The sequence below is a fragment of the Cherax quadricarinatus genome, chromosome 2, assembly GCF_038502225.1.
Source record: "Cherax quadricarinatus isolate ZL_2023a chromosome 2, ASM3850222v1, whole genome shotgun sequence".
NCBI classification, from domain to species: Eukaryota; Metazoa; Arthropoda; class Malacostraca; order Decapoda; family Parastacidae; genus Cherax; species Cherax quadricarinatus.
In genome coordinates this window covers 84,139,907-84,152,855 of record NC_091293.1, presented here as the reverse complement: position 1 = coordinate 84,152,855, position 12,949 = coordinate 84,139,907, and the positions used below count along the sequence as shown (strand labels likewise).

Sequence of the window (12,949 nt, the reverse complement as noted above, 5' to 3'; positions counted from 1 at the left end):
CCAAGTGAAAGCCTTCACTGGACACATCCTTAATCTACAACAAGAACACATTCCTCACCAGCAATATGACTTAAGCCTACAGATCAGCCTTTGGTTTGGCTTTCATTGTAGAGAGGCCGCTACTGCTAAGTACAAAGCATGGCAAAGGTATAAGAGACATCCTACCACCTATAACAGAACTTGCACAGGCAAGCCTGTAGGCATATGGGTGATGTTCAAAAGTGGGCCATTGCTAAATGGGAGGTGGACAATTAAAAAGAAAGTTAGCATCAGGTAGGGGTAGGCCCAAAACCTGGTGGTCCCTGGTCAAGGACAGACAAGGTTATCTGCCTGATAAACTTATTCCACCTCTAAACTCTATTGGGAGCATGGGACCACCTCTTACTAGTAGTCAAGAGAAGGCAGACCTCTTTGCCACTAAAATGCAAGTTCCTGATCCAGCAAGGACCCTCCTTGGCTAGCTGCAAGAACTGTGTCAAAACTGTCAGTGGTGACAATAAGGTGAGGAGGTGCATTTCCTACTTAAATCGGGGCTTGACCAAGAAAAGGCTGTGGGCCGAGACAAGTTGAGCTCAAGATTGTTGAGAAGATGTGCAGACCAGCTAGCAGCACCTCTAACTCTCAGATCTTCAGCACTGCCTCAGTACAGTGTAAATGGCCCTCTCTATGGAAAGAGGCTTAATGTAGTCCCTGTTCACAAAAAGAAGAGCAGAGCAGAAATCAGCAACCTACAGACCAGTGTCACTTCTGTCAATCACTGGTAAGATCCTTGAGACAATAATCTCAAGACAAATGACAGAGTTTTTTGACTACCACTCACTACTTTGTGATCGCTAATATGGCTTCAGGAAAGGTTACTCGGTTGCTGATCTGGTTGTTAAACCTTCTCCACCAAGTGGCACCAGTCACTGGATGAATCCAAAGTCAGCTGTGTGCTAGCACTGGACATTGCTGGCGCCGACCGGGTGTGGCACCAGGGCTCCTCTTAGCAAAACTTCAAGCACTGGGAATTGCAGGCTCTACGCTATGTCTCCTCAGTGACTACCTTCATGGCAGATCTCTAAGTGTAGCTCTCAATGGAACGAATCAGCAAGACATCCTATTGGGGCAAGTGTTCCACAAGCAAGGTGTGCTGGGTCCATTGTTATGGAATACTCCATTTCAACGACCTTCTTCATCTCATCCCAGAATCACATGCATATGCAGACGACTGTACACTGACATTCACTTATCCAAGAGAAGAAATGCCAGCTGCTCTGGTTACATCACTCAGCTGAGAGCTATATCAGCTTGGGGAAATAGATGGTAAGTAACATTTGCACCTGAGAAAATGCAAATGATGATCGCCTCTAGGCACCATGATGGTAATGCTGGTGCAGTAGTAAGGATGAATGTGGGAGGATGTTGGCACCTGGAGAAGGTAGTTGATATCCTTGGGGTGAAATTCGACTAAACTAACTATGAAGAACTATGTTTAAATCTTGCAACAAGGCAGCCAGGAAGCTTACAGCACTCTCGCCAGATTCCCATCTCGCTTGACAGTAGGGGCTGCAAGATCCCATAATGAGGCACAAGCACGCACGACCTTGGGAGTGCTCCACTTTCTGGTTTGCCTGCCCCCTCCTTCAATTCATGCATCGCTTGACAGGAGTAGAGAACAGAGAAGACGCCCCCATTCTCGCCTGACCCATCCTGGATGGATCTGGTTATTTCAGCAGAGCCTTCAACATAGGAGGGATGTGGGTGGCCTTACTGTTATGTACAAGGCCAATATTGTCAAAATACCACACTCTGATCCACTTCTCGAGGACAGCGTGGAACAAGCTTTTTATGCCACAAGACGGGCAGAGCAGCAACTTCACTCTACACCTTTCTCCAGAACACTCCATCTGAGATCACATACCCAGGATGACTAGAGTATGGAACACATTCGTACAGCATAATGATGTCAACGAGATAAAGTCAGTTGATCAAATGAAAATGCTGGCCCACAGATGGCTCCAACTTCATCCTGTTTCCTACTTGTATGTCTCATAACAATAAAAATGCTTTCAAATGAGCTGATGTAGGTAACAGCTCTTAGCTTGCCAATAAAGTTAGGAATCCTTAACCTGTAAATAGCTGTCAATAAAGCTAGGGATCCTTAACCTTGTCAAACCCTGTGTTAAAAAAAAAAGAGAAAGAGAAAGAGAGAGAAAGAAAGAGAGAGAAAGAAAGAGAAAGAAAGAAAGAAAGAGAAAGAAAGAGAAAGAAAGAGAAAGAAAGAGAAAGAAAGAGAAAGAGAGAGAGAGAAAGAGAGAGAGAAAGAGAGAGAGAAAGAGAGAGAGAGAAAGAGAGAGAGAGAGAGAGAGAGAGAGAGGTGTCAAAACTGTCAGGGGTGACAATAAGGCAGGAGGAGGTGCATTTCCTTCTTAAATCACTTGACCAAGAAAAGGCTGTGGGCCCAGACAAGTTGAGCCCAAGATTGTTGAGAAGATGTGCAGACCAGCTAGCAGCACCTCTAACTCGCATCTTTCAGCACTGCCTAGTACAGTGCAAATGGCCCTCTCCATGGAAAGAGGCAATGTAGTCCCTGTTCACAAAAAAGAAGAGCAGAGCAGAAATCAGCAACTACAGACCAGTGTCACTCCTGTCAATCACTGGTAAGATCTCAAGAGACAATAATCAAGACAATGACAGATTTTTTGACTACCAACTCACTACTTTTCAGATCGGCCAATATGGCTCAGGAAAGGCTACTCTGCTGCTGATCTGTTAAGTTAAACCTCTCCACTATGCACCAGCCATTGGATGAATCCAAAGTCAGCTGTGTGGTAGCACTGACATTGCTGGCGCTTCGACCGGTGTGGCACCAGGGCCTTCTTAGCAAAACTCGCACTGGGAATTGCAGGCTCACGCTATGTCTCTCAGTGATTACCTTCATGGTAGACTTCAAGTGTAGTCCTCAATGGAACGGAATCAGCAAGACATCCTATTGGGGCAGCACCCACAAGGAAGCGTAAGGTCCACTCGTTATGAAATGTCTACTTCAACGACCTTCCTTCATCTCATCCCAGAATCACATGCATACAGCAGATTTGACCGGTACACCGACATTCACTTATCCAAGAGAAGAATGCCATTGCTCTAAGCTACATCAATCACCAGCTGAGAGCTATATCAGCTTGGGAAATAGATGAGGCAACATTTGCACCTGAGAAAACGCAAATGATGATCGTCTCTAGGCACCATGATGGTAATGCTGGTGCAGTAGTAAAGATGAATGGGAGGATGTTGGCACCTGGAGAAGAAGTTGATATCCTTGGGGTGAAATTTGACTCCAAACTAACTATGAAGAACCATGTTGTAAATCTTGCAAACAAGGCAGCCAGGAAGCTTACAGCACTTCGCCGTATCTCCCATCTGCTTGACAGTAGGGGTTGCAAGATCCTATACGAGGCACAAGTACGCACGCACCTTGAGTATGCTCCACTTTCTTGGTTTGCCTGCCCCCCCTCTCATCTGCGACTGCTTGACAGAGTAGAGAACAGAGCAAGACGTCTCATCTCTCGCCTGGACCCATCCTGGATAGATCTGTCATTTCAGCAGAGCCTTCAACATAGGAGGGATGTGGGTGGCCTTACTGTTATGTACAAGGCCAATATTGTCAAAATACCACACTTGGATCCACTTCGAGGACAGCGTGAAACAAGCTTTTATGCCACAAGACGGGCAGAAAGCAGCAACTTCACTCTGGCTGTACCCTTCTCCAGAACATCACTCCATCTGAGATCATACATACCCAGGATGACTAGAGTATGGAACACATTCGTACAGCATAATGATGTCAACGAGATAAAGTCAGTTGATCAAATGAAAATGCTGGCCCACAGATGGCTCCAACTTCATCCTGTTTCCTACTTGTATGTCTCATAACAATAAAAATGCTTTCAAATGAGCTGATGTAGGTAACAGCTCTTAGCTTGCCAATAAAGTTAGGAATCCTTAACCTGTAAATAGCTGTCAATAAAGCTAGGGATCCTTAACCTTGTCAAACCCTGTGTTAAAAAAAAAAGAGAAAGAGAAAGAGAGAGAAAGAAAGAAAGAAAGAGAAAGAAAGAAAGAAAGAGAAAGAAAGAGAAAGAAAGAGAAAGAGAGAGAGAGAAAGAGAGAGAGAGAAAGAGAGAGAGAAAGAGAGAGAGAGAAAGAGAGAGAGAGAAAGAGAGAGAGAGAAAGAGAGAGAGAGAAAGAGAGAGAGAGAAAGAGAGAGAGAGAGAGAGAGAGAGAGAGAGAGAGAGAGAGAGATAGATAGATAGATAGATAGATAGATAGATAGATAGATAGATAGAGAGATAGAGAGATAGATAGAGAGATAGATAGAGAGATAGATAGAGAGATAGATAGAGAGATAGATAGAGAGATAGATAGAGAGATAGATAGAGAGATAGAGAGATAGAGATAGAGAGATAGAGATAGAGAGATAGAGATAGAGAGATAGAGATAGAGAGATAGATAGAGAGATAGATAGATAGATAGAGAGATAGAGATAGAGAGATAGAGATAGATAGAGAGATAGAGAGAGAGAGATAGATAGAGATAGATAGATAGAGAGAGAGAGAGAGAGAGAGAGAGAGAGAGAGAGAGAGAGAATGTTTAAATAAAGGTAAGGAAGTTTTCATTGGATTCATTGATTTAGAAAAGGCAAATGATAAGGTGGATAGCGTGGCAGATGTTGCAAGTGTATGGAATAGGTGGAAGAAGTTAGGAGTTTTTATAAGGAAAGCGAGGCTCAAGATAGGGCACATAGGAAAGAAGATTATTTTCCAGTAAAAGTAGAGCTTAGACCTTTTTATTCCCTTATACAAAGGAACTATGCATGATCTCTCTTAATGTTTAGGTACTTACCCTTCTTTCATGCACATATTAATCAAATGCAGCCACTCCATAACTATCCCTACCTCATGTTACCATCTCTGTCTTAATCCTATCTGCTTTACCATTTACATTCTACTCACTGCATCATGTGCTTAAGCAACATTTACCTCTGAATTTTTCCTTATTCCTATTGGACATTATTCCTCCTTACCTCAAGGCATATCAATGCCTCCAAATCATTATCAATTAACTTCTCTATCTTTCCATTACTGCCCCCTTCCCAAGAAACATTTCCCCTCTTTTATTTGAAATTGGCAAGTGCCTCTACTTCCCAGCCTTTCTCAAACTGAACCTTCGTACATAATTAAGAAGTTAACCTATCATTGTTTGGTATCAACACTTACTTGCTTAAGGTAGACTTGAATGATGGCAGAGGCCATGCCAGATTGGACGTCACACATTTCCTTCAAATTCTCCCTGGTTTTCTGCTTAGCCCCTTGTTTAAAGAAATTAACAAAAGTGTTTGTTTGTAAAAATATACAGCACCCTGCATCAGTGTATCTATACAAACTCTAAATAAAAAAAATTATACTATACATACAAGTAGCAGTAGTAATGATATTTATAACATCTTTTGACTGCATAGCTTCCTCAGGGTTCCTAACAATAAAAATTTATGTAAAACACACATTACAACAACAACGATAAAATTAACAAATTCTCCTGTACACACAAAGTAACTTTTCAATAAACATCATTTTGTTACTGTATCTAATTATCCCAATCCCAATGGATGGCACCAATGAGAACAATAAACTAATGTGAGAGGTTTTGGGGGGAGAGCAAAACCCTGGCATCATTGCCATTGTGGTGAAAAATTCCAATAAATCACCTTGGTATGGGGTTCATGTTAGATGCCCTGGGTAAAACTCTAAACTCTAAGTCAAGGATTGGCTTAAACTTGTGTCCATGATAAACCCCAAAAATCTTGATCATTGCATTTGTTTGTCCCCCCCCCCACACCAACCCATACACCGCCACCCCACACACACACAAATGAAGATGAAATAAAACGTCTAGTTTAATATGAAGGCTTGTTGAATGGTTGTCTAATTAGATAAAGTGGGCATACAACTGATTATAGTTTACTACTGATGTAATAAGAGGTTTACCAAGAGGTTACTATTCCAAGAGTGAGTCACGGAACCCTTCAGTAGTAGTTTTTCATTATTATTTTATTATTATCACACTGGTCGATTCCCACCAAGGCAGGGTGGCCCGAAAAAGAAAAACTTTCACCATCATTCACTCCATCACTGTCTTGCCAGAAGGGTGCTTTACACTACAGTTTTTAAACTGCAACATTAACACCCCTCCTTCAGAGTGCAGGCACTGTACTTCCCATCTCCAGGACTCAAGTCCGGCCTGCCGGTTTCCCTGAATCCCTTCATAAATGTTACTTTGCTCACACTCCAACAGCACGTCAAGTATTAAAAACCATTTGTCTCCATTCACTCCTATCAAACACGCTCACGCATGCCTGCTGGAAGTCCAAGCCCCTCGCACACAAAACCACCTTTACCCCCTCCCTCCAACCCTTCCTAGGCCGACCCCTACCCCGCCTTCCTTCCACTACAAACTGATACACTCTTGAAGTCATTCTGTTTCGCTCCATTCTCTCTACATGTCCGAACCACCTCAACAACCCTTCCTCAGCCCTCTGGACAACAGTTTTGGTAATCCCGCACCTCCTCCTAACTTCCAAACTACGAATTCTCTGCATTATATTCACACCACACATTGCCCTCAGACATGACATCTCCACTGCCTCCAGCCTTCTCCTCGCTGCAACATTCATCACCCACGCCTCACACCCATATAAGAGCGTTGGTAAAACTATACTCTCATACATTCCCCTCTTTGCCTCCAAGGACAAAGTTCTTTGTCTCCACAGACTCCTAAGTGCACCACTCACTCTTTTTCCCTCATCAATTCTATGATTCACCTCATCTTTCATAGACCCATCCGCTGACACGTCCACTCCCAAATATCTGAATACATTCACCTCCTCCATACTCTCTCCCTCCAATCTGATATTCAATCTTTCATCACCTAATCTTTTTGTTATCCTCATAACCTTACTCTTTCCTGTATTCACCTTTAATTTTCTTCTTTTGCACACCCTACCAAATTCATCCACCAATCTCTGCAGCTTCTCTTCAGAATCTCCCAAGAGCACAGTGTCATCAGCAAAGAGCAGCTGTGACAACTCCCACTTTGTGTGATTCTTTATCTTTTAACTCCACGCCTCTTGCCAAGACCCTCGCATTTACTTCTCTTACAACCCCATCTATAAATATATTAAACAACCACGGTGACATCACACATCCTTGTCTAAGGCCTACTTTTACTGGGAAAAATTTTCCCTCTTTCCTACATACTCTAACTTGAGCCTCACTATCCTCGTAAAAACTCTTCACTGCCTTCAGTAACCTACCTCCTACACCATACACTTGCAACATCTGCCACATTGCCCCCCTATCCACCCTGTCATACGCCTTTTCCAAATCCATAAATGCCACAAAGACCTCTTTAGCCTTATCTAAATACTGTTCACTTATATGTTTCACTGTAAACACCTGGTCCACACACCCCCTACCTTTCCTAAAGCCTCCTTGTTCATCTGCTATCCTATTCTCCGTCTTACGGAGAATAGGATAGCATATATGCTGGTGCAAAGTGAAACACATATATACAAGAATTGCTCACATATATACAAGAATTACTGTGACTAAATTTACGTAAGATCTATCTGATCTTGCAATGTCCTTACCGAACACAGCCAGAGAGAAGATTGGCCATGCTCAACTCCTGTTTTATTTAACAAGCAGGGTAATGAAGGATTAAAAGCTAACCTCACACATTACTCTCTCAGGAACTGAGAGAGCAATTAAGTGAACTGCTGAACCTGTGCAGATCGAGCCGTGGGGGCGTTGACCCCCAAAACCCTCTCCAGGATTGGTTCAATGCTTAAGAGTGGTGAAGGCTCAATCATTATTCAGGTAAACTAAGACACACAACTTTTTTCTGAGACATACTTGCTAACAGAGAAAGTACAGTTGGTAAACAGATATAGACATTGCCACATGACAGTCTGAGTTGGTCTGCTAAAAGTTTACAGAGTTTGACAAAAAATAATGTTACACAGCAGATTCACCTAGATGGATTTTACTGCATATCCTAAATACAATGGGCTAACACAGGTAAGACAGTAAACACTGAATAATAATAATAATAATAATAATAATAATAATATTAATAATAATAATAATAATCATAAAGAACTTTAGAGAAGCATACATCTTTTAGACTACCCTAGTCACTTTTTTTTTTTCAACAAACTGGAGGTATCCCACAGAGGCAGGGTGACCCAAAAAGAAAAACCAAAGTTTGTCTTTTTAAATTTAGTAATTTATACAGTTACTATCCCCTTGCTCCCAATATTTTAGTTGCCTCTTAAGACACACATGGCTTACGGAGGAAGAATTCTGTTCCACTTCCCCAAGAAGATAAAAGGAAATAAACACGAAAAATAACTACAGTAGACCATCATTTAGCATGAGTTTATTTGGCACAATTCAGGTATAGCACAATTGAAGAATTGCGGCACAATTTTATGTAACACATCGCAAAATTAATTTAACACGGTTCAGTTTACGGGAAGGAAAAAAAAATTCCCTTTTCCTCAAGCAGCTGCCTTGTTGTGGATCAGCGGAGACCTCCTGCCACCCCCAATACCACCCAAGCAATCCAGCATTCGTACTTCATACGTGTCCAGTCCAGTCTTTCTTTGCTACAAGCTAGCTGTGTTTGTGAATTGTGTTTCGATCTTTTAATTACTATATCTTGTATCTGTCAAGCAATCATGACACCCAGTAGGTAAACCAGTGTTGCTGAAAGTGGCAAGAAAAGGTATAAGCATTTAAGTCTTAGAATAACGAAGAAAATGAAGATATCAGACAAAAGATAACCTGTGGTGTATTGAAGTGTTACTTTGTACACATAAAAACAGGTAAACATAAGTTTGTGTGACTGACTGACTTGTATAAATAGTTTATTGACTTGACTGAATAACTTACTGACATGACTGAATAACTTACTGACATGACTGAATAACTTACTGACTTGACTGAATAACTTACTTGACTTATTGACCTGACTGACTGAATGAATGACTCAACTGACTGAATGGCTTGACTGACTTACTGAATGATTTGACTGACTGAATGACTTGTCTGGCTGAATGACTTGACTGACTGAATGACCTGACTGACTGAATGACCTGACTGACTGAATGACCTGACTGACTGAATGACCTGACTTGACTGACTTACTGAATGACTTGACTGATTGACTTACTGATCGAATGACTTGACTGGCTGAATGACTTGACTGACTGAATGGCTTTACTAACTGACTGATTGACTTGACTGGCTGACTGAATGACTTAAAAGTTAGACAACCATTGAAGTCAGTACCAGAACCTCTACCATCCACCTCAGCCCAGTAGGGCCACAACATAACTCGACACTCTCTTCACAATCATCCACAAACACCAGCACCCACAATTTAAGGTAAGAAATACTATTATTTCTGTTACAATTGTAGTCTTAAGCAGTAAAAACAACATAATACATCACAACAATGAACTACAATTACATATTCACTTTTATTTTTGTAAGATGTGGAGGCCTAAAAAAAAAGTTGTTTGGCTTTTTTGGGGCTCTCAGGAACATAACCCTATTTTCCCATAAGTTCTTCAGTTCATCTAACAAAAGTTTTACCTAGCACGGCATTTTTCAGGAACGGAGCTATCGTGTTAAATGATGGTCTACTGTATTAAGAAAACAGACGAAAACCCAGATGGGTATGTATACGTATGCACATACGTGCAAGTATAGTGTGACCCAAGTGTAACTAGAAGCAGCAAGATATACCTGGTAACTTGCGTGTTTTATCTTAGTAATTTCTGCTGGTTAGCCCTCTGACTGTCGCAACCCCAAATCCTCTCTCTCCTGGTGTCACAAAATATTTTGAAAAAAAAAAAAAAAAAAAATAAAAAAAAAAAAAAAAAAAAAAAAAAAAAAAATCTTATGAAATGATAGAGAATCTTTTCCTGATGGTAATGACACCAAGCTCCTCTCTTCTATGTGTGGGTTATTTGTGTATCGTTCCAGTCACGGTATTGTGCCTTTTTTTTTTTTTTTGTTATTTGACACCAAAAGTATGAAATTTTATGGAAAACTTACAGAATTAGGCTCTCGCAAAGTTAGCGACCTCGGCAATATTTACGAATCCGCGATTTCGCCCACTTTGAGCCCTATTTTCGGATAATTCCATTGTTCCAGTCAACCAAACTCATAAATATTTCTTTAGAACTCCATTTGTTCTATCGATTGAGTACAAGAAACTGCCCATTTACTGATTTCAACTACCCAATAAAGTGATCAGAAATTGGCAATTTGGCCAATTTCACACAGATTTAAAAATATGCCAATTTCGAAATGGGGTCCAGAATGAACAGTGCAGACATTCTTGGCTATAAAATAACATTTTCTTTGTTCATCAGTCATGTCTCCAGGCCCCTCTGATATTACTCTTGCTTTCTATTCTGAATTTTTATTCAAACAAAAAATAGAAGATTTACTGTTATGCAAACTACTGCAATATTGTAATAATTGCATAAATAATGTCAACCCATTCATGACTGCATATTAGAATGGCTAGTTGGACATTTATTGGACAATGACATCATTTGTTTACTCTTGAACATAGACATTATTATTATAATCAAGGGGGAAGCGCTAAACCCGGAGGATTATACAGCGCCTGGGGGGGGGATGTGGAAGGCATTCAGGCTTAATTCGGGGAACTGGAGCACAGATCCAATTCCCTAAATCAAGAGCCCCTCACCAACATCAAGGAACCTTCCTTGAGGGGTTGAACATTGACAAAAATCAAACATTTCCCCTACTTTGAGCTCCGTTTCAAGGTCCTTTTCATAGAAAAACCAATCAAAATCACCTCAATTTCTATAATATGTTTTTCATTCTATCAAATGGGACTACGAAAACGAGAATACAACCATAAAAACTATACGAAAATACACCTCAAAGCTGGCATTTTAATCCAAAAACACAGTTTTTTTTTTTCTCATTATGCACTGTGTGCTGTAGGATTTTTTTTTATACAGTGCACACTGACCACACAGACCCATTCTCTCACATGTGGGCCTACCAGCTTTCTCCTGCTTGATTTGGAGCCGCTAGAATTTTTTAGTATATATACGTCAATAGATGGGCTAATGAGAGCATAGGCAATGGGGTCGAAGAGGAATGGGGTAGGTTTAAAAATGTAGTGTTAGAGTGTTCAGCAGAAGTTTGTGGTTACAGGAAAGTGGGTGCAGGAGGGAAGAGGAGCGATTGGTGGAATGATGATGTAAAGAGAGTAGTAAGGGAGAAAAAGTTAGCATATGAGAAGTTTTTACAAAGTAGAAGTGATGCAAGGAGGGAAGAGTATATGGAGAAAAAGAGAGAGGTTAAGAGAGTGGTGAAGCAATGTAAAAAGAGAGCAAATGAGAGAGTGGGTGAGCTGTTATCAACAAATTTTGTTGAAAATAAGAAAAAGTTTTGGAGTGAGATTAACAAGTTAAGGAAGCCTAGAGAACAAATGGATTTGTCAGTTAAAAATAGGAGAGGAGAGTTATTAAATGGAGAGTTAGAGGTATTGGGAAGATGGAGGGAATATTTTGAGGAATTGTTAAATGTTGATGAAGATAGGGAAGCTGTGATTTCGTGTATAGGGCAAGGAGGAATAACATCTTGTAGGAGTGAGGAAGAGCCAGTTGTGAGTGTGGGGGAAGTTCGTGAGGCAGTAGGTAAAATGAAAGGGGGTAAGGCAGCCGGGATTGATGGGATAAAGATAGAAATGTTAAAAGCAGGTGGGGATATAGTTTTGGAGTGGTTGGTGCAATTATTTAATAAATGTATGAAAGAGGGTAAGGTACCTAGGGATTGGCAGAGAGCATGCATAGTTCCTTTGTATAAAGGCAAAGGGGATAAAAGAGAGTGCAAAAATTATAGGGGGATAAGTCTGTTGAGTGTACCTGGTAAAGTGTATGGTAGAGTTATAATTGAAAGAATTAAGAGTAAGACGGAGAATAGGATAGCAGATGAACAAGGAGGCTTTAGGAAAGGTAGGGGGTGTGTGGACCAGGTGTTTACAGTGAAACATATAAGTGAACAGTATTTAGATAAGGCTAAAGAGGTCTTTGTGGCATTTATGGATTTGGAAAAGGCGTATGACAGGGTGGATAGGGGGGCAATGTGGCAGATGTTGCAAGTGTATGGTGTAGCAGGTAGGTTACTGAAAGCAGTGAAGAGTTTTTACGAGGATAGTGAGGCTCAAGTTAGAGTATGTAGAAAAGACGGAAATTTTTTCCCAGTAAAAGTAGGCCTTAGACAAGGATGTGTGATGTCACCGTGGTTGTTTAATATATTTATAGATGGGGTTGTAAGAGAAGTAAATGCGAGGGTCTTGGCAAGAGGCGTGGAGTTAAAAGATAAAGAATCACACACAGGGTGGGAGTTGTCACAGCTGCTCTTTGCTGATGACACTGTGCTCTTGGGAGATTCTGAAGAGAAGCTGCAGAGATTGGTGGATGAATTTGGTAGGGTGTGCAAAAGAAGAAAATTAAAGGTGAATACAGGAAAGAGTAAGGTTATGAGGATAACAAAAAGATTAGGTGATGAAAGAGTGAATATCAGATTGGAGGGAGAGAGTATGGAGGAGGTGAACGTATTCAGATATTTGGGAGTGGACGTGTCAGCGGATGGGTCTATGAAAGATGAGGTGAATCATAGAATTGATGAGGGAAAAAGAGTGAGTGGTGCACTTAGGAGTCTGTGGAGACAGAGAACTTTGTCCTTGGAGGCAAAGAGGGGAATGTATGAGAGTATAGTTTTACCAACGCTCTTATATGGGTGTGAAGCATGGGTGATGAATGTTGCAGCGAGGAGAAGGCTGGAGGCAGTGG

At 41.1% G+C, this 12,949-nt stretch overlaps 1 protein-coding gene across 1 annotated transcript in view; it reads right to left on the bottom strand.

Moving 5' to 3' along the window:
• The window catches only part of Nipped-B (Nipped-B cohesin loading factor), a gene marked incomplete in the record, with an annotated part of 502,160 nt that overhangs the window by 103,293 nt on the left and 385,918 nt on the right, over positions 1–12,949 (bottom strand). Inside the window, 1 exon segment of the mRNA XM_070089404.1 lies at positions 5,259–5,350. Coding sequence (XP_069945505.1) covers positions 5,259–5,350 — 92 coding nt within the window.